The 25,893-nt window shown below is 42.3% G+C and overlaps 2 protein-coding genes across 2 annotated transcripts; one reads left to right on the forward strand and one right to left on the reverse strand.

Moving 5' to 3' along the window:
- The first annotated feature begins 1,812 nt into the window (after nucleotides 1-1,812).
- Ctrip (E3 ubiquitin-protein ligase ctrip) lies at nucleotides 1,813-22,306 on the forward strand. Its single transcript, XM_071714307.1, has 25 exons — nucleotides 1,813-1,959; nucleotides 6,655-6,990; nucleotides 7,316-7,624; nucleotides 8,690-8,776; nucleotides 12,153-12,516; nucleotides 12,619-12,800; nucleotides 12,915-13,088; nucleotides 13,266-13,642; nucleotides 14,289-14,573; nucleotides 14,663-15,043; nucleotides 15,116-15,288; nucleotides 15,370-15,544; nucleotides 15,617-15,839; nucleotides 15,975-16,215; nucleotides 16,307-16,715; nucleotides 16,935-17,123; nucleotides 17,203-17,388; nucleotides 17,486-17,677; nucleotides 17,775-17,980; nucleotides 18,116-18,538; nucleotides 18,628-18,880; nucleotides 18,954-19,199; nucleotides 19,285-19,614; nucleotides 19,696-20,014; nucleotides 20,096-22,306. Exons 2-25 carry the CDS (start codon nucleotides 6,684-6,686, stop codon nucleotides 20,290-20,292), a joined length of 6,228 nt encoding a protein of 2,075 aa, XP_071570408.1. The 5' UTR covers nucleotides 1,813-1,959; nucleotides 6,655-6,683; the 3' UTR covers nucleotides 20,293-22,306.
- LOC139777106 (transmembrane protein 256) lies at nucleotides 21,983-25,824 on the reverse strand. The gene is made up of 5 exons (XM_071714312.1): nucleotides 25,667-25,824; nucleotides 25,269-25,392; nucleotides 22,960-23,113; nucleotides 22,747-22,868; nucleotides 21,983-22,660 (listed from the first exon to the last, which is right to left on the reverse strand). The coding sequence occupies exons 2-5, from the start codon at nucleotides 25,371-25,373 to the stop codon at nucleotides 22,517-22,519; spliced, it is 525 nt and encodes a 174-aa protein (XP_071570413.1). The 5' UTR covers nucleotides 25,374-25,392; nucleotides 25,667-25,824; the 3' UTR covers nucleotides 21,983-22,516.
- Between the last annotated feature and the right edge of the window lie 69 nt (nucleotides 25,825-25,893).

Here is a 25,893-nt window from a genome sequence, read left to right on the forward strand (position 1 = left end):
AACGAACGCAGGCGTAGACCCGATCTACAATGGGTGTTGTAAGTCGTAAGTCGTAAAGCCCCTTGCACAATGCCAGGCAACAGGCAATAGGAACAGGGAATAGAAATCAGAAATCATGTATAAATGCAGAATAAACAGTGACACAGGCAACAGACACAGAGTTTCCGTCACGTTGGAAATTCTGTGCCTATTGCCTGTTGCCAACCAATCATAGCATTCGAATTTTTTAGGTTGTAATTAACGATTTTTTGGTTATTTCCTGTTCCTATTGCCTGTTGCCTGGCATTGTGCAAGGGGCTTAAGAATTGACCAATCACAGTCCATTATTCTCCTTGCGGTCGAAGAATAATGAACTGTGATTGGCCAATTCTTACGACTTAGGGTGCTGTCACATGGCAGTCAGAAATTCGGAAAACGGAATCTCGGAAAAATCCGAAATTTTTGTGACTGGGCTCCCCATGGACTGATATTTCCGGAATAAGTAAAAATTGAAAAAATTATTTTTATTGTTTTAGAAGAAAAAAGATACTTACCGTAGTAGTAGAGTCTATTAAAAAATAAAGCTTCGACGTATTTTTTATTATACTCTAAAATTATATAGAAATTTCTTTAATTTAAAAATATGTTAAGGTTAGAATGCCATTTAGTTTTCCGTAAAAGTCGTTCCATGGGGAGCCCGGCCCTTGAAAAATCGCACCGATCGAGCTGACTTTGATTGGTTGACCCCCTCTCCGTTACTTTTCCGAGATTCCGTTTTCCGAATTTCTGACTGCCATGTGACAGCACTCTTACGACTTAAAATATCTATTGTAGATCGGGTCTTAAGCCTTGTGTACACGATACTAGAAATCGGTTCGAGTTTCAGTTTAAGCCAATGAAACTGCTGCTTTTCTGTAAGAGCTGCAAGTTGATTGGCTTAAACCGAAACTCGGACCGATTTCTAGTATCGTGTACACAAGGCTTTAGGCCGGTATTCATAGTCGAATCTTATATTTAAGACCACCTTAAATACGATCTTAAGATGTTATGAACCAATCACAGAGCCGCATTAGCATCTTAAGACATTACTTAAGACAGTCTTGAAATAAGATTCGACTATGAATACGGACCTTTAGTGAGCAACAAAGATAGAATGACGCTTGTGTCGACTTGTCGTTAAAGCGCTGGACACACGAATCGACGGAAGACGTAAGACGTAAATCGTAAGGAAATCCACCAATCAGAGTCGACTATTTCCCTCTCTCAAGAGGAGAATAGTCGACTCTGATTGGTGGATTTCCTTACGATTTACGTTTTACGTCTTCCGTCGATTCGTGTGTGAAGGCCTTAACTGGAAAGCACCTAGTGACATTTGTCGCTTGTGTCGACTTTAGTCGCTAAATGAAAAGCACCTTCTGGCTGCGTTCCAATATTCACTGTCAGTACTGAAAATCTATAGGCCTAGTTTACACCGATCTTTTGATACGCGTATCAAATAGTATATTTGAGCTGATCAGCCAATAATCAAACTAATTTACTAGTTATTTACTATTTAATACGCGTATCAAGTGATTGGTGTAAACTAGGCCATAGTGTATGTACGTTACGTAAACTATAGATTTTAGTTACCCAGAGTGAGTTTTGGAACATGACCCAGTACTTGCAGTGTATTGCAGTGAATATCGGAACGCAGCCTGTGGCGACGGTCGTGTCTGGCCGGTCTGACGCGGATTGATTGGTCGGCGCGGCCGGGAGCGCGGACGCGTCCGCCAATCGGGCAGCGAGACGGGCGAGACGGCCAACACGCGCCGCGATGTCGAACATCTCAAAGCGCTGCTCGCACTCCGGTCGAGATATCTCGTAGCAGACGACGCGCCGCACGGATCGACTTGACAGCTTACTCCGTATTTTCACGTGTCCCATCGCGCATCGCGTTGCGTAACTGGAGTCCGACTTCCAGGGAGGAGCTCCCCTTTTGCGGTGAGTAAGGAACGTTCGCCACGCTGGCGAGAATGGCCACCGCTTTTATCATCGTCGTCGTCGGTTACGCGATCGACCGATTGACGGATGACGTACAGCTGATCGAATCGACGTGCAGGCAAGCAGGCAGGCAGGCAGGCAAGCAGGCAAGCAGGCTGTTTTGACATCGCCACGGGTGGCCGTTTATCGACGACTAATTGGCCGCGGTCCCGGATGCGGGTCCCGGCCAATCGTAGCCGTCGCGATCGGGACCAACCGCGGCCGGAAACCTGGCGTAATCTGTTACGACACGACGCGTCAAGTGTCTTCTCGCCTCCGCTTCCAACGTCGTCGTTTCGTCACATTTTTTAACGTGACGCGACAACGGGACGAAACGGAACTGGGGTAACGACACGACGAATCGTGTCGCAATTTCCGACGCATCTCCCATCTCGCAGCGGCGCAATCGCTCGGTCGGTTCGAACGCACGTATCCGATCCGATCGGACCTTGAAACGCGCAAGCTGCGTGTGTTTACACAAAAGCGTTTTGCCTTGCGGCGTAGCGCTCGTCGATAGAACGACTGATAAGATTTATCGTTCGGCGGAACGAGCGTGAGGCGATTGTTTGGAAAAATCGATGATTCCCCGAGCCGCGATTTAGGAATACGCGACGAGACGGTTATCTCGAGCCTCGTATCGGATAAACGGAGAGATGCGGACGATATACGCCTCTCGTTCCTCCGCTCGGCTCCGTCGTAAAGGTGAACGATGACAGAATCGTTTCGTGCGAACGTCATCAATTTCCGGCGATAATGCGCAGAATAAATACATGAACGCAGGTTACATAAACGGCACGCGCGCGCGACAGGTATACATAAGCGTCGTGTGTAATACGCATCTGTATCTTTTTTCTTCGCTTTTTTTTTTTAAGGGAGAATTCGATCGATCGATTACGCGAGCGGCGCGTGACGCGGGGAACTTGAGTTATCTCGGAAAAAAGCGGGATTTACGCAAGCCGCGCTCAACGGCGGACAGGTTTCCGCTGCCCGCAGTAAAAATGAAGATTTAAAAAACGGCCAGGTAAGATGGCTGTTCGCGCGCCATGCGGTTGCGGCGCAGGAGCGGCAAGCAGTGTCCCCGGATCGAGGGAGAATCTCGCGCGCACGCGCGAGACGACAGACCGATGCGTCGTGCTTCTCCTTCGTCCCACGGGGAAGAAGCAACTTTTAATCGTTTATTCGATTTATTTTAAAATTTTTCTGGCCCCACGACGTGTGGCCATATTGGCCCCGTGACGTCAGATGCGAGAAGTCATGCGAATTTTTTCCCTCACGCTATATATACGCGTCGTAATAAATCAGTTCTCCGCTCACGATATAATGTCATTCGCGTTCGATAGTTGTACTAGAGTGTCCCCGGCCTGATGGCGCAATCGAATAGGGAGTGGAAAAATTAAACAGTAAATAGAACGAGTAAATTGAAAAACAATTTTTATTATGCGATGCTTCGTTCTCGAGAGAGGCACGATTTTAAAAATTAATACTATATCAAGTTTTTTAATAAAAAAAAACTCAAATACACATTTGTCTCAGCAACTATCAAGATATAATATTGAAAAATGATCTTATTTATATATATATTTTTCAGTCAACTTAAATTATTTTGTGTTGCTTTATACAGTGAGATATTTTTTATTTTTTATTAATAAGGTATATAACACAAGGTATAAATTAAAAAAAAATTATCGAAACGTAACTGCATAATTACTTTTCTAATTTTTATTTAATAAAAAAATTATGTACCTCATTTTCTACTTGTTTTATCATATTGTTGACCGGTTCGGTGACACCCGGTAAAAAAAACCCCCCCGACGTGTCATCCAGTAACTTGTTCATTCTCTGTCAAATCGATCAGGTACACATATAAACTTTTTTATGTGTACCTTAACGGGACATAAAATGTGCACCTAATACGGCACGTAATAACTTTTCATGTATCATCAGTTCAAGAGAGAAAATGAAAGAGAAAAAAAAGGGAGAAGAAAAGAGATGCGAGAATTTACACGCGCCCCAGCGAGGCGCCCCACCCAAGCGCGGTCCCTGAGCACGCGAGAACGGCCGCGATTGGCGCGCGCGATGGGGGGGGGGAGAAGGCACATTTCCCAAAGTTCGTACGCTCGTGACAGGTTTCCGAACGCAACGCGAACGGCTTCCGCTGACTGGTCGTGCACGCGTACGCGCGTGTGTGTGTGTGCGTGTGATTGCTTGCCGTTGTCTCTCGCATCGTCTCGCCTTGCCTGTGTGTGCTGGCTCGCTGGCGTGTGACATTGGGCGACGGGGGCGGAGCGTATACCGCGGCCACCCAGTCCTAACCAACCCGAGGCTCGACCGCCGACATTCCGCCGACTCGCGTATAGACCGTACAGCGTACAGTGCGCGTCTCGGGGCCCGAACGCACGGCGTGTCGTTTCCCCTTGTTGCGCGACACGATTGACAGCGGTGTGTGCGTGCGTGCATGTGTGCGCGTGGTGTGCGTGCATTGTACCACACTCTATCCACGGTTCCCCTTGTGCGCCGTGGCCACGGCGGACGGCCACGAACGCTCTCGATCCTCGCTCGGCAGGCTCGGCTACGCTCCGAGCAGCTCAGTGTCGTGTCCCTGCGTGCGTGCATGTGCGCGACGTCTGTGTGCAACGATAAAACGAAGGAAACGTCTCGTCTCGTCTCGTCGCGTCGCGTTGCGTTCCACCAGGCCGAGACAGAGAGTCGAGCTTAGAGGATATCGAAACTTCATCATCGTCATCGTCGTCGTCGTCATCATCGTCCGTCGTCGCGATGCCCTGGGCGTGTTTCTCCTGCATTCAGGTAAAAGGCCACACTCTTGGCTCTCCGCGGTACGCTGTTTTCGAATCGAGTTCCTTGACGAGAGAGCATCGCGAGGAGAGGAGTGCGTGGGGTTGACGAAGTGCGGGTGGGAGGAAGAGGTGGTGGACGTGGGCACGAACGGGGTGACGAAAGGGGGGAAGTGGAAGACGAGGTAGGGGGGAGAGGGGCGGAAGAGAGTTAAGAGTTACGGACAAGGGTGAAGAGGAGAGGAAAGGAGTGGAAGGGGGGGAGGGCTTCTCTTTTTTGGAGGATTTCAACCTGAGGTCACGCACAGCGGAGCGAGCGAGAGAGAGAGAGAGAGAGAGAGAGAGGTGAGCGCGTGCGGCTCGGAGTAGGACAAGGAAAGAGTGGAAACCCGTCCTCCATTGCTCGATCGCGAGCAAATGGTGGCTCGCTCCACGAGTCTTTGTTACGCTACAAATACGAGTTTTGAGGCCCCAGCACCGAGCTCGCTCCAGCTGCCTGCCTGCCGTTACTGTTGCTGCTGCTGTCTCTGACTCGCATCTTTGTCGCGACTGAGTAATCTGTCAGGCTCGCCGCGAGAAAGGGGGAAAGGGCCCCCCTGCCGTGATGTCAACGGCACAACTTCGCGTCAGCCAGTGATACCGAACGGACAGACGGACGGACGGACGGACCAGACCAAACCAGACTAGCCAGTCAAGTTAGCTAGCCAGCAAGCGAGCCATCGAACGAGCGAGCGAGCGAATAGCAGTCGTAGTGTTTGTTATGATTCTCGGTTCGTTACTATCTTCCCCGCTGCCGCGTGGGGGAAAGCATTAATTGCGTATCGTGCCCCGCGGTCGTTTTTATTTAGTCACGCTCTTGTTATCCGAGCGCATATGGCTCGCGCCGAGCCACCAGTCCTTTTTATCTCTCTCTCTCTCTCCTCTCTTGTTTCCCTCTTTTTCTTGGAAAAGCGTTGTCGATACCGCTGCTGGCCGCTGACTATTCAGCTCGTGGTCGTTGCGGAGATCGCTGGTGGACCCCGCGCGGAGGAGGTCGCAGTTTAATGGGGCACGGAGCATTTAAATCTCTTTGTGCGCTCGTTTATATCCAGCGACGCCCGATCTCGACGGTCGTCGCGCGATAAACGGCCGTTCGTCCGTTCGTCCGTTCGTCCGTTCGTCCGTCCGCCCGCCCGTCTGTTTGCCCCGTGTGTGTTGCGCGCGACTCGGCTCGATTTCGGGGCCGCGAACGATAATCGAAAGTAAACGCTCGCCGCCGCGAGCGCAACAGCGTCCGTTAATGTTTTCCATCGACAAAGGGGCAGGCCACCGCGAACAAGGAGACTTGACTCGCGCCTCACCGTCCGCGACGCACCGATTCCCGTGTATCCGATTTTTTTTTCTCCAGCAGCAGCGCTCGGCTCGCCTTCACCGTTGTGTGTCGCTTTCCGTTGTTACGCATCGTACTTACACGCAAATGAGAGGTGTTACGTAGTAACTCGCGAGTAGGCACTTGGTCATCTCGAAGGATACGGCTGTCCTTTGTTTTTCTTAAGGAACACATAATTGATATTTAATCGTCGGTGCCCTGTTTCATTTGTAGACGTTATTTTATCCGTTAAGCTTTCATTTATGTATTAATCTGTCGTACGAGCGAGTGAATAGCGTTCAATTTGTTCGAAATTTTTGCCCAAGGTTCTAAAGCACATACATACTTCATATTTTTTATGTTCTTGTCAATACAGCTACGTGTAAAACCATATCGTTATCCTGTATCTCCTAAAACGCTAAGATCACAATTGCGTGTAAATACAGATGAGAAAGTCATTTGTGTGGGTATGTAATGCGTAATTAAAAGTACGCCTGTGTGGTTTCTCTTTTACAGACAGAATAGTGGCATGAGTCGATTAATCTATGGCAGATCAACAAGATCAGTTGTCATCAGGGGGGTCTGTAGAGAAGGCCAGTGCTTCAGCAGACACCTCTAAGCTTAGGGGGAAGAGCTCTAGTAGTGGCTCGAGTGGCTACAGAAAACGACAGAGTACTGGTGCGATCCCAGATAGCGTGGAAGAGAAGAGGCGTAGACAGACCGCTGGTGATCCACAGACGTCCCAGGTTGACAGTAATACAGCGCACACGCACTCGAACGATTCTTCTAAGGGAGAGGGCAGAATCCGGGGTGAACGAAGAAGTCATGGAGCTGGCTTAGAATCTTATCCAGGTAATTACGCGCGTTCGCGAACGCAAACAACGATGCCGATGTGTGATCGAAAGTGGCGCTTTATCACAATTTTTTTATTTTTCCTTCGAGTGTCATTCTATTGCAACGTTGCGTCATCGTGCAATCTTAGCTAATGTTTGCTCGTTATTACACGACGGGGCATAAATAAACTTTCCTACCTTCAGCCTTTTATCACACTTTGATGCCGCTTGAACTCTCCTCTAAACGAAAGAGCTTTATCTTTATTCATCGGCGAATGCTGATGCTTGATTGAACTATGTAACATTATTAAGTGAAAAACTATGTTGAAATATTGTCGCAACAGAAACCGACTGGAGGTCGCATCATAAGATTCATCAAGCCAGCTATAGCAGTGGTAGCGGTGCAAGGGTGCGTAGTGCAGCAAGGACGAGTTTGCCCGAGTTAAATCCAACACCTACCGATTGCGTGGCATCGCGGACTCGTTCCCGTACGCCACAAAATCCTCAGGCATTGACACAGGGAACCAGCAGTTACGATCTGTCACTGCCCAGTGGATACGGTAGTCGGAAGACAAGTACCTACAGCAACTTGGTAGCTTCATCAAGTGCGACGTCGATCACTAGTCATCCATCCACATCGAGAGGCAGAGGAGGTTAGTGCACACTTTTCTAGTCGCTATTGTCGATTGCAGGATGTGATGTGTGATTTGCGTGAAGATACAATTTTGTTTTAAGATTGATTATGTTAATTACATTTATAATGACTCTTAAAACTGACAACAAGGTCTTCAAGTCAAAAACTTTAACAAATATTTCTATTGTCAAAGATTTATTATGTATTTTTTTATGATTATATATTTGTCCTTTTTTTTTTCAAGTTTTTTGATATTGGCATTAAAGGATACTTTTTAAAACTGTTCGACTTATGACATTATACCTATATTACAGATAATTCAGATTTAAATTCTAATAAATTAATATATCTAGTAAATATTTTTTATCTTACATTAAGAAATTTGGGTGTGCAGGAAGAAAGCAAAATTAATAAGTTGTATGAATAATTTGTAACGAACGTTACAATACTTATCGACTGATAGAAAAAGCCCTTTTCCAAAATTTTTAGTTACTAGTGTAGTTGTGTTTAATAAGCCGTGTCAGTTACGCTATTAGTTTAAAAGAATTAATATATTTTCTGTAGCTTTGATTATTTTATGGCAAAAAGAACAACAGTAGCAAATTTGATTCTTTAGTGTAAGTCTGATTTTTTTAAAACAATGCATACAAAGAGAAGAAGAAAGAACAAGTTGTATAGCTAAGCAATGCACATGTTAACTTACATAAATCCAGAACAAAAAGCTCTTTATGACATACATATTTCTATATATTTACACATGTACACATTTGTTGTGTCTCTACTTGTGTGTAACGTTTGTGCTAATTTGTTGGAAGATTAAAAAAAATTTATGGTTTTTGGAAATGTGAGTGTACGGAAGTACATGATATAGAACTTGTGCGTTTTGTTACGAATTTCGATCTAATTTCTATCACGATCAGTCGTGAGTACAATGACAAAGTTTCGTGTGTAATACGTGTGTAAATGAAAGGGAGTGATTCAGCCGCGAAAAGAGTGTGAAAATGTTACGAGATAGGAATATAATAAAATTTAGAAAACGCAAGCATTATCAAGATAAGAGTCATAGATCAGACTGTATCATTAGGCCAGAGGATGAGCGAATGTCTGGAAGGATTTGTGTCTGCTGTCAAAGCACTTTTTCCAATATCAACACAAACCTACCATCAAGAAGGTAAGCTCAAGGAGTACACACTCTTCGTACCACATTTTCTTCCCCTTATTTTCTCTTGCAAATTCGCGAGTAGCTTAAATGAACATCCGAGTCATTGAACTCCATTCCAAACTTATTCTCTATACATCCATATGCAAGTATCATCATTTACTATACTTAATGGGAGCTTTCCAGCAAGCGACACAAGTCGACACAAGTGTCGTTTTGTCTTTGTTACTCATTGCCAAAAAAGAAAGATAGAACGACGTTTGTGTCGACTTGTGTCGCTTGCTGGAAAGCTCCCAATATCAGGTAAACTTCTGTGTCAAGTTCATTCATGCATGGTATTGATTATGTTTAGGGGAGATATTTTCCAACTTTTACGATACTTAAGTTCTATTAAATCCGACAAACAAACACGATACTTAAAAACGCATCATTAACATTAACTTAACGTTACGACGTTAAATCTAAATCTTTTTTGTTACATAATAAGATTATATTAATAATTTATAATTTATATATAATTGGATTGGATATGTTAAAAATTTCAGAAATGTTTTTATTTTTATTACAATACAAAGAAAAAAGTTGTTTTTTAATATTCAGAATAATATTATACAAATATCGTGCTGAAAGTTTATGAACTGTTTGCAAACATTTTCGTAAAGTTATCAAACATATCATATACATCATACAATTATATATAAACAAAATAATTTTTAATAATTAAGTAAAATTATTATAATTTATTATTATAATAAAAGTTAGTATCAAAACTATTATGGTTCAAGTTTTTAGTTTGTTACTTGTTATGCTTTTAATTTAGAGTTAAAGAGTGATTCTTTTATACAGTTGAAATTATATACGCAATATTATCATTTAATTTTAATAACGATTCGTAATTTTATTATACAGTGTACAAAATAATTCGACAGAAGCGAATATTAGTCTTTTAACACTCTCACCGCCACGTATACACCGCCACGTGTACACTCAGAACCAAACCACGCAGGCCAGAAGTATCGTAAATGATACACCAAGTAATCCAGGTTATAAAAGCTGTAAATAAAAGCAAAAGAAAATGGAAAAGCATAAGTATTATAAGTCTGGTATTCACATCTTGTATATAAGATCGTGTCTAAAATTCATCTTTAGATATTCCATAACCAATGAAACAAGTTGTATAGCATCTGAAGATAAACTTGAAACCATTTTAAATATGAGATTTGACTGAATCGGTAATAAAATACAGCAAAAAACATAAAATATACCAAAAACAATAAAACACTAGTCAAAAAAACAGCCTTTGGCCTGAGGACGTAATTTTTTCTTATTCCGCTTGGCAGTGAAAGTGTTAAGTAATGTAATTTTTGGTTGATTTCTGTATAGTTCAATTTTAATCGATTTATATCAGTTTTCTCAAATTTAAGAAAAAATTTGTGAAACAAAAATTCGGATACATCTTACGTCATTGAAAAATAATGCAATATAAATAGCCGCAATAAATATCTCAAAATTTTGCGTGTTTTTATTGAAGTTATTGTACTTATTTTTTTCTCTATAAACTTCTTGTCTCGAGCATCTTGCTCTTATAAGATAATAATGCGTTAAAATTGGTGTCGAAAATCCTGTGGATAAGTAATTTTTTGTCAAGTCTGTATGCCATTATGTGAAGCTAAACTGATCTCGTTTTCTTTCTCACTTTCTCTCAATACTTGATAGAAATGATTAAATATAATTAATAGTTATGCATACAAGTATAATCGTTAAAGTATGTTCGGAAATATTTTTTTTTTCGGTATCAGTATTTTTTGAACTTGCATATTTTATATTTTTTCTAATAATAGACTTTGTAAGTTGATATTGCTTTAATCAGAAATTTATAGTTTATGCATTCTCTCTGCATTCTTTCAAGAGAAACTTTTGCCTTGTATGAAAAATGACTTTTATTGAGTAGTAATATTCTTGTTATCAGATATTATCTTTTATAATCATTAATCTTCTCTTTTACACCTGGCTAAGAAATTGGTTGTTATGAAGTTTGGAGTTAATACGAAGCGCGTATGACGATTGTTTACTTTATTATGTTTTATTTGACAAGAATTATCATGTATATTAATAGTGTGCAGAGTGTGCGCTTTATTGTATTTAGAGATTTTTCGATAGATTGGACACATCTCTTTTCACAAAATCCTTTAAATGCTTAAATTGGTGTACAAAATATTCCAGACGTTGCGTTGCATGACAACAGTTAATAATAGACTTTTGGGGTCGTTTCGAGATAAAAATTTGAAATACCAAAATCTTTTGGCACTTAATAATTAAATCTTTATAATTTATGTAGTTATTCGAGAAAAATGTTCCTATTTTATATATGTTTAATAGTTCTGATAGTTTTCAGCTTGCAAACTTGCAATTTATACTGAGTGATTGGGTTCAAATATAAGCTATCGTAAAATACCCGATGTTGCGAAATTGCCTCCAAAATTGAAAGAATGGTAATTTAATGTTTCTTCAAAATTCGCTTCGGTACAAATTGTTTGTACCTGCCTCAGCAGCCACAATGCGAGTCTCCAGATTTATGAGAATAGAGATGACACATAGGATTTTCTTAACAAAAAGAAATCGCACTCGTCCAGAAACTTGGGTCAATGCGACATCACTCAACATATTAGTGTTTTGTATTATCTGATGGCAGGAATGAAAATCGCTTTTTCCCTTCAGGTAACAAACAGAAATTCCTCGACTTTTTATCCAATCGCTCGGTGTAAGGCTGCCTGTAAGTTGAGAACTGCCAGAATGAAATTTGCTTAAAATAGGTGCATAGTCTTTGTGAATAACGTTCATATTTTATCTGTTGTAGATGCTGCGGTATTTAGACAATACATAGCGGCACTCATCTCAGTATCGCGATCTTTAATCTCTATCCTAGAAGAAGCATGCGACATTAAATGTTGCTAAAATTATATGATGCTAACTAGGAAGATGTTTACTAGCTGAACAATTTTACATATAGAAAAAAATTAAGATATAAGATTGGTTTTAGATCAAATAGGTATCTATTTTTACACAATCGACAGGCAAAATTGTATATAAAACTGCATGAGACATCGCGATAGAAATCATACATCACCTATAATTATCAAACTTGCGAAAATGTTTGACTTTTGTAATTGTGCACACGGAATGAGAATCGTATCATTTTCTTTTCCGTTCCGAAGATATTTTACACGTGCGTAAATGTTAAGAAACGTTGCATACTCTCATACAGCAACCTTGACATCCGTGTGAAATGCGAATCTTGTGCATTGCGCGCAGGTAGACAGCCACACACGACAGGTCTCTGTCCTAGCCCTATGTATCTCAATGATTGTGTGACATTTGGATATTTTAGATTCGAAATCTCACGGCGGTGCGGCCTGTAACGCAACGAGCAGCAGCACGAGCAGTCAAGTCCTGGGTGTCAAGTCCAGCATCAGAGTGGGTAACGCAGCAAGTAACTCTGTGGAGAGTGGTGGGGGGGTGTTGGCACATGACGGGGCAGGCACGAGTGGCATCGCGTCAACGGCCACTGCCAATCCACCTGTGTCTGTCGCCGTTTCTGCCAACCCTACACACCCTCATTCTACACACAAGCACCTGCTACGCTCTCGCGCGAAAGCTTCTGGCGAACAACCTAAGGAACTGCCATCCAGCAACAAGACTTCGGGGAAACATCATAAGAAAGACACTACAACGGGTTCCTGCTCGAGTTCCAGGTAGTTAATCGGAGATATATATATATATTTTTCGCACTCAGAGCTTGACTACAAGATCTTATGTAATCGGTTAAAAAACTATAATGTCTGGCATCGTTACAGACATCGCTCCTCATCGCGCGTGAGGAAGCCGGTGGTGGAGAGCGGTTCCGGTGGATTGGGTAGTGTAATGTCAGGCAATGACTCCATCAGCGCTACTTCAGTGTCATCCTCCATTCCGAGCAGTCAGTTAGTCTCGACCACAGGTGAGGAGGAGTCGGCATCAACTGCGACATCTGCCACAGGTTAAATGCCATTGATGTCTAAGCTTAATAAATAATAAATAAGCTTGATCAAATTTTATCGTGCGATGTCAGACCGCGTCATTTAAAATGTCGATTTTCTACTTGCACGCGAAGCTAGTGGAGGACCATCTGGAATGTCAGGAACGACCGGTGACAGCGAGAGCGACGATGGAGAAGTTGGACGATTGCAGGCTTTGTTGGAGGCCAGAGGTCTACCGCCTCACGTGTTCGGCGCACTAGGACCGCGGATGCAACACTTACTTAACAGAAGCATGGGCGCAAGTTCTGGTATGAAAATAATTAATAGACTTTCTGTCGGTGTATTGTAATTTAATCGGAGCAGTTCATAATTCGCGTTACTTGTGACAACCTACAAGTAATCTTTAATTGTACAACGCATCGCTATCTATACTTGCCGAAATATTACTTATTCGATGTACTGATCTTTAAATTAACAATTTGCAGCTGCCAAGGCGCAACAGCTATTAGCTGGTTTACAAGCTGTTGAAGATGAAGGAGAGCAATTGCAGGCAGTTATGAACATGGGAGAGATTCTTGTAATGGGAAACGAAGATACTCTGACTGGTTTCCCCGTCAAGCAAGTGGTTGCAGCTTTAATTAATTTATTGGGGATTGAGCATAATTTTGCAATAATGACCCACGCGTGTCGAGCTCTTACGTATATGATGGAAGCGCTGCCACGGTCGTCCACCGTTGTGGTGGACGCAGTGCCGGTGTTCCTGCAAAAGCTCGAATCGATCGAGTGCATGGACGTAGCTGAACAGTGTTTGACAGCATTAGCCATGTTGTCACGCAGGCACAGCAAAACAATTTTACATGCGGTATGTACCCACATTCCATCTAACTTGCATACAACGTGCAATTGCATTTTTTGTCTTATTTTACTCATATGGCTTCCCCACATTGATCGATCCAGCTCATAATTTTTCTATAAAAATTTGTTGTAAGATTATCGAAAGGTCTATATTGTTTTTAGACATTTCGTTTTATGTTAGTATCTCTAAGTGAAATACTGATTTTTTATCAAGAGCGAGACCGCATCGTGACTCTTACGCGAACGCACGAGTTGCGAGTATCCGAGATTTTGAGATATAATTTTACTCCACTTTAATATCCTAATATTTTTAAAATTATTATTCAATTATTATTTAGAAAAATAGTTACTATAAGATATAAGATTTATTTTGGAATAACTTTGCAAGTAATGAAAGTCATTATATGGTTCTAAAATTGATGTCATATAAAACAATAGGAAAAATGTTCTACTTAACTTGAACATTTAAAATATCTTTGTCATTTGATATGTTATGTTTGTGTCATATCTTAATGACAAAGATATTTTAAATGTTCAAATTAAGTAGAACATTTTTCCTATTGTTTTATATGACACCAATTTTAGAACCATATGACTTTTGTTATTTGCAATTAATGTGAATTTTAATCATAATGTTATCTTTTTATTTTCAGGGTGGAGTATCAGCTTGTTTAAAGTTTGTTGATTTTTTCAACATCACAGCACAACGTGCAGCGTTAACAATTACCGCAAACTGCTGTCAAAATCTTCATCCTGATGATTTCCACTTAGTAGTGGAGAGTCTGCCGTTATTAACGAGCAGGTTGACGAATCAAGATAAGAAGAGCGTCGAATGTGTGTGTCAAGCATTCAGTCGATTAGTTGACAGTTTCCAACATGATCCTGTGATGCTGCATAAAATTATCAATGCCGAGCTCTTACAGAATCTGCAACAGCTGGTACGTGCGATTCCATCGATTAAATATTTATTGTTAGAATTATTTTTATTCTCGTGCCGTCTATATATATCCGCATCTTCGTGTTACAGCTTATGATTACGCCGCCGGTTAACAGCACTAACAATTTCATAACTGTATTACGAATGCTCTCTGTGATATCGAATCGCTGTCCCGACTTGGCGCAATTGTTGCTACAACAAAATATAGCTTTCACGTTAAGTTATCTCTTAACCGGATCTCTGGATGTCAAAACGGAAGATGTGGAATTGGTGCCGCGTACACCGCAGGAATGGTTCGAAATTACGTGTTTAATCGAGGAGCTTATGCCTCCGTTACCAACAGATGGGATATTCAGTGTAAATAGCTTACTCGAAAGGACCAGCAATCAACAGGAGACTGTCCAGTGGGAATGGCGCGATGAAAGACAATGTTCCCATCCGTTCAGTACTATAGATTCTAGAATTATTGAGGTAATCCCGTAACATCGGAACTTCGATCAACGAACGACCACGAGAAATTAAATCGTTAAACGCATGTTTTAGATGGCGTTTCAAAATGGCGAAGATGAGATATGCCTTACCTCTTTAGGACGAACTTACACTATAGATCTGACTGTGATGAAACAAATTAACGAGGATATAGGAATGGCAAGGAGTATATTTCGGAGAGTGAACGCCAATCCCACTGAGGGGAAGAGTCCAACTTGCTCATCTAGGTACAAATTACATTTGGGATCTTCGAAGGCTGTAAAAAAACTACTTTGTCGTTAATGCAGTTTTTACGTTATTGATTACAGTATGGATGTTGTGCCTCCGGTAATCGAAACGAACGAATGGCTAGTGTCTTTTATTCGAACTTTATTTTCTGTACTGTATGAAGTGTATAGCAGCTCAGCTGGGCCCGCCGTAAAGTGCAAATGCCTCCGAGCTCTTCTTCGTATGGTATATTATGCTTCAACTGATTTACTTAAGGTGAGATAAGATATTAAACGACAGTATTGTTCGCGTCATATACTTTATACATGAATTTTTTCCCGCATGTAGGATGTTCTAAAGAATCAAGTGGTTTCGTCACATATAGCCGGTATGTTAGCGTCGCAAGATTTACGTATAGTTATCGGAGCTCTTCAAATGGCGAGTATCCTGATGAAGAGATTGCCACAAGTGTTTGGGGTTCATTTTCATCGCGAGGGCGTACTGCATCAAGTTCGTCAATTAGCAGATCCCGAAGTACCTCTCGGTGTTTCACCACCTAAGTGCCCTTCTGGTAAATCATGCTAATTCTATTCTCATCCCCGTTGTCTTTCGTTGTTTTTCCAGTGTGTTCCAATACGTTTTACATGACTTCGTTGCCGCACATGTGATATATACTGTATCATACGACATTTTACGTTGCATTTAGGTACATCATTACCAAGCCCACAGCCAGGTCCGTCTAATACACCACTTTCTTCCACCACAATGTTGTCTTCTAGTAGTGCCACATCTCCGGTTGTCTCTCCATCATCGAACGGCAACATATTGTTCGGCACAATCGCGTCGTCATGCCAGTATAAACCAAATATCAGTGCTTCGCTGGAGCCACACAGAACGGAGTTAAACAACAGCGTAGAGGAAACGAGCGCATCGCAAAGTGCTCACCTGTTAGTATGAGATATCCATCGATATGCTTACAATGTTTTAAGTAATCATTTATGGCATCGCACTTATAGATTGTGTGTCTCTATTTATTAGAAGAATCGGTGATGTGCTGAAGAAGAAACGACAGAACAAGAAGGGTCGTTTCTCGAGATTGGGAGGTGCTACCACGCCACAACAAACGCAACAGCCGGAGTCTTTGTTCACCGGTTTTACCCCCAAGAACAATCGATTCTTGGGGAATCTCAACCCGGCCAAATGGGGCCGGAAATCGTCCTCGTCCAGTACTAGCAACGACAAGAGAGATTCGAGTTCGTCTACGAATCTGTCGAAACCACCGAGTAATCCGAGCTTAACTGGCGGGAATCGGGATAAGGCAAAGGCATGGGTGCGCGAGCAAGCTGCCCAATTCCTAGCGAGATATCAGGACGACGCGCCTTGCTCGCATCCCGCCCTGACGGTTCTCGCTCGACTGACAGCTGCGATACAGCGATTGCAATCAAACGTAAGCACGTTACATGTGAACATATATATCGTATAAATAAAAACCGTTAAACATCGGGAATTTTATGAAGATATCTATCTTACGTTTTTATTATTAGATAGCTTTATATATGTATTTCAATATGCATCCGTGCGAAGCACAAGTGATGGAATTCGTCATATACATATATGTTACACTATTTAATCTGCAGATCTTTACAATTCATACTTACGTTTGTAGGAATTGGACGAAATGTTGTCAGCACTAACGGAATTACGGGACATAGTTCTCGAAAGCGATATATCGCCGTTTGAGATGAATTACAGTGGCCTTATCAAGGCCCTGTTGAACTACCTCACTACCACGGATGCACCGGGCAATCGCTACGACCGTCTTCGTATGTTTTGGAAATTGTTTGCGGAGTCTACCGTAAGTAGAACTGATCTTTTTTTTGCTTTTGTCTTAAATGTGCACCTGTACATAATCTTTGTGATGCTACTATATCCAGATGCAACAGAATAACGATATCATGGAGCTTAATCCCGGAGCATTTGGTGCTTTAGTGACGAAATTGAACAGTTGCGTTGCACAGCTGGAACAATTCCCAGTGAAGGTTCACGATTTACCCGCAGGTTCTGGCGCCGGTCGTAGCGGCACAAGTGCTCTCAAGTTCTTCAACACACATCAACTTAAAGTAATTGATTGCGCACATCTAAAATAAGCAAAATTTACTTAACTCTCACGAGAGAAGACAATTGATATAAACGCAAATGTTTCGTTGAATTGTGCAGTGTAATCTTCAACGGCATCCGGACTGTAATAATCTGAAACAGTGGAAGGGCGGTACTGTAAAAATAGATCCGCTTGCATTAGTACAGGCGATTGAACGTTATTTGATGGTACGTGGATATGGCAGAATACGCGACGCTGACTCGATGGTCAGTGATGACGACAATAGCGAGGATGACATTGATGATACTTTGGTGTGTACTTCTTCCACCCGAGTGTCTATCTTTAGATAGGAGAAAACCGATAAAATCGGCGCAAGCGATTATTTTTGCCTTACTCTTTCCTTTTCAGGCGGCAGTCGTGATAAGCCAAGGACCACCGAAACATAAGCTTCAGTTTTTAATCGGTGACGTGGTCCTACCTTTCAACATGACGGTTTATCAAGCTGTCAGGCAGTTTGGATGCTCCGGAGTGGATCACTCTGAGGCAGAAGCTGATAGTGAACCGCCACTTGGGCACGACGCGGTATGGGTGCAAACCCACACGATATACTACAGGTATTTTCAGATATCCTGAAACACAAGCGCAATTCCTTTTCTTCCTTTTTCCTCTTATCTTTCAAAGTTCTAATCTGATAAATGTTTGATAAATGTCTTTATTCTCATTTTGATTTATTCTCTTTTTGAACGCAGACCTGTACCAGAAGAGGACGCTGCAACTTCTCCAAAATCAGGATCGAGTTCACAGGGTAATAGCAGGAAGGGCAAGGGAAAAAGTACAAAGATTAGTTCGAAGAGGAAAGAAGATAGTCTGTGGCTGGAAGGCACGGTTCCGCCTCAACACTGTCCCCTCGCGCCATATCTATCTCCCACGTTACCACCCACGGTAACCATCACGGATGCCTCTCTCGACGGATTGTGTCTGCTACGGCTCTTACACGCTCTCAATCGCCATTGGGGCATACTGTTCCCTCATCTGAAAAGCATGAGCCTGCTGTCGCCTCAGGACTTCATCAACAACAAGATCGCCGCGAAAGCCAGCAGACAACTGCAGGATCCGCTGGTGATCATGACTGGAAACTTGCCGTCTTGGTTACAACAGATAGCGTCCGTCTGGTTAGTAAAGCAGATAGATCGATCGTTGGTTTACCTAATTTTCGCATAATTCAGAATTTGTAATAATTGAACTTTTTTTAAATTTTTAGTCCTTTTCTTTTTCCGTTCGAGACGAGGCAGCTCTTGTTGTACGCGACGTCGTTCGATCGAGATAGAGCGCTGCAGCGTCTCTTGGACTCCGCGCCGGAACTCTCGGGATCGGACAGCCAGGAGCGCGTTACCCCACGCTTAGAACGAAGGAAGAGAACTATCTCGCGAACGGATATTCTTAAGCAAGCGGAGCAAGTTATTCAAGACTTAGCCTCTAACAAGGCCTTACTTGAAGTGCAATACGTCAACGAGGTCAGTCGGTTTTTGTACGCATGTGCCTCTCAGACTGTTATTGCAAGTTTCTAACGTGGTATTCGTATTATAGGTCGGTACTGGCCTCGGTCCAACTTTGGAATTCTACGCTCTAGTCTCTAAGGAACTGCAACGCGCTGACTTAGACTTGTGGCACGGCAGTTCGAATCCTACCGAAAACGGATACGTTAATTCCTCGCACGGGCTCTTCCCGACGCCAATCCCATGGAACACTAAAGTATCACATCTAGCAAAATTGAAGACCAAGTTCAAGTTCCTTGGAAAATTCATGGCAAAAGCGATATACGACTCCAGAATGGTAAAAATTGGATTTCTCGTGCGCAAAATCTTTTCACGTCTCTCCTCGATCGCGCCCTTGACGCGTTAAATCGTTTGTTTTTCAGTTGGACTTGCCATTTAGTTTAACTTTTTACCGCTGGTTACTGGGAGAGGAGCATACTCTCACGTTAGCGGACTTGGCATACATATGTCCCGACGTATATCGCACTCTCAGCAAACTCCAAGAAGTCGTGAGGAAGAAAGACGTTATGGAGAAGGATCAGACACTACGGCCGCACGAAAAGTCGCAATTAATAGAGGCTCTTGATTTAGATACGTGCCCGATTTCAGACCTGGGTCTGGTGTTTGAGTTGCCGGGCTACGAGAATATCGAATTGAGGAAGGGCGGCAGCGAGATATCCGTTACTATTCACAATCTGGATCAATATATTAAGGTAAATACATCGTTTGACACTTCCTTTCGCCGATGGTGTCTGAGGGATCACGGTGGTCACGTAATTTCTGTAAAATTTCAGTTAGTGGTACACTGGTTCTTGTATGAAGGAGTATTCAGGCAAATGGAGGCTTTCCGGGAAGGTTTCGAGTCGGTATTTCCTCCATCTCAACTGAGACTATTCTTCCCGGAGGAGTTGGAAGCAGTATTCTGCGGCCACGCACAAACTGGCGGACAGTGGGACGTAAAGACTCTTGCCGAATGTTGTAGAACCGATCATGGTTACACGCCGGACTCACGGGCCATACGTTTTCTGTTCGAGGTCATGGCCAAGTACAACAGCGAGGAACAGCGACAGTTCGTTCAGTTCGTCACTGGTTCACCGCGTTTGCCCGTTGGAGGTAAATACTTGGCTTCATTTTTTACTTATATTGTCGTAAATGAAGGAAGCCGACGACGAAGTACGCTCTTGTATTTTGCAGGTTTTAAAAGCTTAACGCCTCCGTTAACAATAGTGCGCAAAACTTTCGATCCATCTATGAAGACAGATGATTTTCTACCATCGGTAATGACTTGCGTTAACTACCTAAAACTGCCTGATTATACCACTTTGGAAATAATGCGGGAAAAGTTGCGGATAGCCGCGCAAGAGGGTCAACATTCGTTCCATCTCTCCTAGAAACGGGTGGAAGATCGGCGCCTCGTTTTCTCCTTTATTCTCACATTATCCATGCCGCGAATTATCCAAACTTCGTTTAAGATCTACCTGAAATTGCATACGTTGCCAGTGAGCAAATCCAACATATGACAATGGTTTTTACCCCTTACGTGAATTCTTTTGAAGATACTTTTCGTTTCTTGAAAAAATTCGTCGGAGTAACACTTTTTTCTTTTGGTGTTTAAATCTTTGCAATTTGGATTGTGATATACTTTGATCAGGAAGAAAAGTGCAAAGTTGCATAATTAACCGAACCGCGTGAGTTTACGCTCTCGCGAACGCTACAAACCGAGTGGCTTGCGAGCGACCTCGTTTTAGGGAAAAGAAACTTATCTTCAGTGTGTTACAATAAAAAAAAAAAAAAAAAGAAGAAAAAGATTGTAAATATAGTTTAATATACGCAAGTCGATATAAATACTTTATATGATAGTACCGAGAAAAATATTGCTATGAAAAAACACTATACTAACTGAATATAACAGCCCGAGAGCGAGAGAGAAAGTGAGAGGAGGAGGACATTTACTAGGCATAAGTAAATTTTATATCAGTGGTGCGTTAAAAAGCATCGCCATACGTCGCCAATCCCCCGCGTCTTACGACCGCGGAAGAAAATGAAAATTTACGAGCTAAAATCAGCAAGGAGACGCGCACGCCCGCGACGAAGGCGCGCGAGCGCGTGTCTTGTTGTCGGAAACAACGCCATTTCCGAACACATCCCCCACACCCATAATATCGTGTCTCTCGCTGCTATTCTCTATTTTGTAATCGATCTCTTCGTGTTCGCCGCTTTTTTGAGTTCCAACGACCGAGAGCGCAATGCGCGAGTCCCGTTGCGCAACACCTACGTGCAAGTTCAATCAATGTGTAACGTTCATTAATATTATTTGATATTTTTATTCTAAGTGAATTAGCTCCGATCGTTATTTCATTTAGCTGCGTAAGAGTGCAATCGGAATCGCCAGGATCGCCACGACGCGCGCGTAAATCGAAGGGAAATTCCGATATTCATTTACTTACAAGCAAAATCGTTATATTAGAGGGAAAAAAAAAGAAAAAGAATTGTAAGAGAACTTGTATGATACAAAAATAGAATGGATATAAAGTAAGTGAAGCTGGTGTATCAAATGGAAATACAAGATATATTACGTTACTTTCTTATGTCACCGCAGAAAATGCGGTGAGTACCTATATGCGAAAATTGTGCGAGAGAGAAAGAGTGTGTGAGGACGAATTAATCTACATGCCAGAACCTGTTTGATTTGAATTCTACGTTGTCAAGTTTTGCGTAAAATGTATATCGCGCACACAAGCGGTTTACTCGATTTTGTTGTATCCTTCAAAACAACCTAGGATTCGAGAGTCGCGCACCCTTTATTAGCGGAAGTTGTAATTTACTTTGTTAAAGCATTTTCTTCTTTTTTTTTTGTTAAGATACACTACGCTGACACGTCGATGTACTTTACATTACCATGATTACATTTCCTAGGCGTGTGAAATAATTAATTTTTTATTCCGTTTTTTCACTTTGTGTGACGACGAATTACGAGTGATATAATGTGTAGGAGGAATCGGGGAACGCAGGGCAGAAAGGATTTGTGCGTCATCGTAAAATGTGTAACGATTTCAGGACACGCGATTCAAACCCATGTCATTAATATTACAAACAAAAGATATATTTATATCGATTCAGTAGTATAAACGAATTTTACTTTATTCACATCGAAAGATGTTTTTTTTTTTTTCTTTCTCTTCTTCGGAAGCCTTCAATAAACATATACTTAGGTATCATAAATCTGTTCGCCAAAGGAATGTACCTCTCAAAACACAACGGGCGAAACGTAAGCATCGGGAATCGCATAAGAGACACTGTTATTTTCTAAGAAACATTTGAAGTCCATTCGAATAATCGTGAAATTATATTTTTTATTTACTTTTACCTCTATTACCTTCTGGAAATAAAATCAATCTATAATCATCGAGTACTACACCCATTGATATTCACGTTTAAAAGTATTTTATTTGGATATTTTAAACATCTTTCTTTTTCATCCTTTTCTTTTATAAATATTAATCATTCCATCCTTAATGCTATCAAATATTGCTTCCCTCTTATTTTGCGCATTGTGTTGTTGGGTTTATCTCTTGCTCCTGTATCCGAAAACGCCTATTTTTTTACAGTAAATATTTACAAGAACATACTGCACCACGCCAGTATAAAACAAAATCCTCCGATCGGCGTCGTCGTACTGAACCGTCTATTATTGGTAAATGCAGTGTAGTAACAACTACCGCAAAACAACGCGATCCCAGTCAGCATGAACGTAGCGGCCTGCAACACAGACGCACGTGAAATTATCACGCAATCCTCCATACACGATACAACCATTGTGAATTATCGGTGACGTTTCAACTTACCACGGCTGGGAATTTGCACAACGGTAATCCAAGCAGGGCCAAGGTGTGAATAAAATGGTATCGATTCGCCGTTTCGAAGATACGACGTTGTTCCTGCCCTATCTCGTCTTTGGAGTAATGCCCTGTGGAGTGGAGCATCGGATCAATCGCGAGTCTCGCATTCGTACAGAATTGAGACGATACAGATGCGATTATATCGAGTAATTCACTTACGGTGAGATCCGATGGCGCCAAGGATTACGGCCGCTGCCCCGCTGAGAGCCGCAAGCCTCACGTACGGACCGCTGGCAGCGGCTAATTTCCACAAGGGTACCGGCGCTGTCATTTTCACTTCAACTCTCGGTTTTACTCCCAAATAGCTTGTCGCCTGACAGGGATTGTTTCACATTATTAATTCTCGTGAAAATAAAAATTGTGTTTTGTGCAGACGGCATTACATTCTCTCTCTCTCTCTCTCTCTCTCTCTCTCTCTCTCTCTCTCTCTCTCTCTCTCTCTCTCTCTCTCTCTCTCTCTCTCTCTCTCTCTCTCTCTCTCTCTCTCTCTCTCTCTCTCTCTCTCTCTCTCTCTCCCTCTCTCTCCTCTCTCTCTCTCCTCTCTCTCTCTCTCCTCCTCTCCTCTCTCTCTCTCTCTCTCTCTCTCTCTCCCTCCCTCCCTCCCTCCCTCCCTCCTCCCTCCCTCCCTCCCTCCCTCCCCCTCTCTCTCTCTCTCTCTCTCTCTCTCTCTCTCTCTCTCTCTCTCTCTCTCTATGTTCAAGGTAATACTTAAGGAGAGCTCCCTCCTCACCGATTTCGCTGAATTTAGGCTTAATCGACGCGTTTTTGCACAAAACGAACGAATAAAAGTCCCGCTCTGCCCCGCGAAGCGAGATATTAACTGTTAAAGTTGACGACTATCAGGTTATGAAACCTGTTATACCGACGCGCGACGCTATGTAGCGACTGGTTTTGCACTTGTTTGAAACATACATTGTTTTTTTACATATTTTTTGCTGGATTTTTTTTCATAATGTGTTTTTCGGCATCGAAATATGAGATTACTTGTATCAAAGCAACAGAGAATATTTTGGAACACAAATTATTTCTGTTACAGATATTAAGCGTTGAATTAAGTTAACGAAACAGAAATTAAGCGTTGAGGTTAACGAAACACAGTAATATGATTATTAATGGATATATCGAGCCTTATTTAATAAATAAAGAAATACAGTGTTCAAAATGTGGTGATAAATTAATAATTGATACAAGTAATCGCATATTTCGATGCCGAAAAACATATTATGAAAAAAAATCCAGCAAAAAATATGTAAAAAAACAATGTATGTTTCAAACAAGTGCAAAACCAGTCGCTACATAGCGTCGCGCGTCGGTATAACAGGTTTCATAACCTGATAGTCGTCAACTTTAACAGTTAATATCTCGCTTCGCGGGGCAGAGCGGGACTTTTTTCTGCCAGATTCGTTCGTTTTGTGCAAAAACGCGTCGATTAAGCCTAAATTCAGCGAAATCGGTGAGGAGGGAGCTCTCCTTAAGTATTACCATGTTCAAAGCTACTAACAGTTTAGTATGAGTTTAACGAACAATTACTGCTGATAACGCAGGTTGCTTATTAATTTTTATCGTCATTCCTTCAATCATCATCCAGTTTCTTGACGCAGAGGATTATTATTAGTCACATTTAATAGCCATTTAGACAAATAAAACGTTTAAGACTGCTTACGTAGATACTCATTTAAAAAAAAAGCAACGCGCGACGTGACATTGCACATCCTGAACATAAAGATGTAAAAAAATTCATTATTCGTCAATGCGAGCGTTGAAAGGATAAGTAACTGCTATAGCGAATTAAATCGCCGAGTTGTCAGCAATTATCTCGATATTACTTTACGTTGTTATATCTACGAGTAACCTGCAGCAAAATAGCATGTCAATTTCTTACCGTAATCCTTGTCACTTGTAAAAAAATAACGGCAAGGGCTATTGCAAGAACTATGTGTGCAAAACAAAAAAGGAAAGAAAACATTGCATGAAATTCTTCAGTGTATCTAATCTAATCTCTTTTCCGTATGTTGAACAACAAAAGATTAATATTTACATCCGTGTTAGCAAAATAGTGCAGGCATTATTGATATCTTAACAAGTTAATTACTCTCATTAATTAATCAAGGTCTGGTCGAAGATTTTTTTACTTTAAATTTAGAACGTAAACGTGAATATAGATACGTGCATATGTACTGTGTATGTGGTGTGGTGTGGTGTGGTGTGTGTGTGTGTGTGTTGTATACGTATGACTAGAAAACATATGGAAGATAAGTCACTTAGGCCCAGTTCCACAGTGGCCAGTTAGCTTAACTAGTAGTTAACTCTCACTCTCTGTCTCTTTCTAACCTCAAAGGAACTAGACCTTAATGCTAGAAGTAGGTTTAGCAGCTGACATGAGGTGCAAGCACTGCAAGCCAGGCACGGAGTTCGAGTCGTTTTACGAGAGAATACAAGGGGACATAGATAATGGGCGATAAGCTTACCGACGTGGCCGCGTTCCAAGCGTACGAGGCGGCTCCCGCACTCGTTTTGTGAATTACATTAAACGGCATAGTGACCGCCGTGTACACGGCGTCTTGCAAGCCCATCCCCCCGAGACGCGCGTCACTGTGCACAGGACGAGCCGAGAGTTAATTTACGTTTACGGTACGTACGGAATGGAGCGACGGGTGGTCCGGTGCGGCCGCATTCGCGATGACACGACACCCGATATCCTTATTTCCCCTCACCTTTTCGTTCGCCGCGAGTGTCAAGCGGGCCGAGCCATGCGGTTATAATCGCGCGAACGTAAGGGTAACCCCGAGCTCGACCGGGGAAAGGAAATTGCACCGTGTTGAATGCAAACGCACCGGATACCATTAAACTGCTCGATCGTACTCACCACTGCTACCTGATCGTATTTCGGACCGGACTCGTCGCGGGCCGCGGGCCTGCGATCTACGCGCGCATCACCGGCAACAACAAACCGACGGGGAATGCGCCATCTTGGAAAATCGAGTGCGAACAAATTGCAAATTCCCGTATGTCATCCTGTTCTTTGCAGTCGCGTCGAATTACACTTGCCTAGTCACTTGAAACGCGAGAGGTGTAACCGCGCGTTGGAGAGAA

This window comes from Temnothorax nylanderi, unplaced genomic scaffold, assembly GCF_030848795.1.
Source record: "Temnothorax nylanderi isolate EJ_2023f unplaced genomic scaffold, tnyl_v1.0 TNYL_tig0139_pilon, whole genome shotgun sequence".
Lineage (NCBI taxonomy): Eukaryota > Metazoa > Arthropoda > Insecta > Hymenoptera > Formicidae > Temnothorax > Temnothorax nylanderi.

Coding starts and splice junctions, on each gene's coding strand:
- LOC139777106 (XM_071714312.1), bottom strand. CDS start 25,373: ATGGGCTTGCAAGACGCCGTGTACACGGCGGTCACTATGCCGTTTAAT. Junction 22,869..22,959: donor TGGCGCCATCGGATCTCACC/GTAAGTGAATTA, acceptor TCCACTCCACAG/GGCATTACTCCAAAGACGAG. Junction 22,661..22,746: donor TGTGCAAATTCCCAGCCGTG/GTAAGTTGAAAC, acceptor TCTGTGTTGCAG/GCCGCTACGTTCATGCTGAC.
- Ctrip (XM_071714307.1), top strand. CDS start 6,684: ATGGCAGATCAACAAGATCAGTTGTCATCAGGGGGGTCTGTAGAGAAG. Junction 8,777..12,152: donor ACAAACCTACCATCAAGAAG/GTAAGCTCAAGG, acceptor TGGATATTTTAG/ATTCGAAATCTCACGGCGGT. Junction 19,615..19,695: donor ATCTGGATCAATATATTAAG/GTAAATACATCG, acceptor GTAAAATTTCAG/TTAGTGGTACACTGGTTCTT.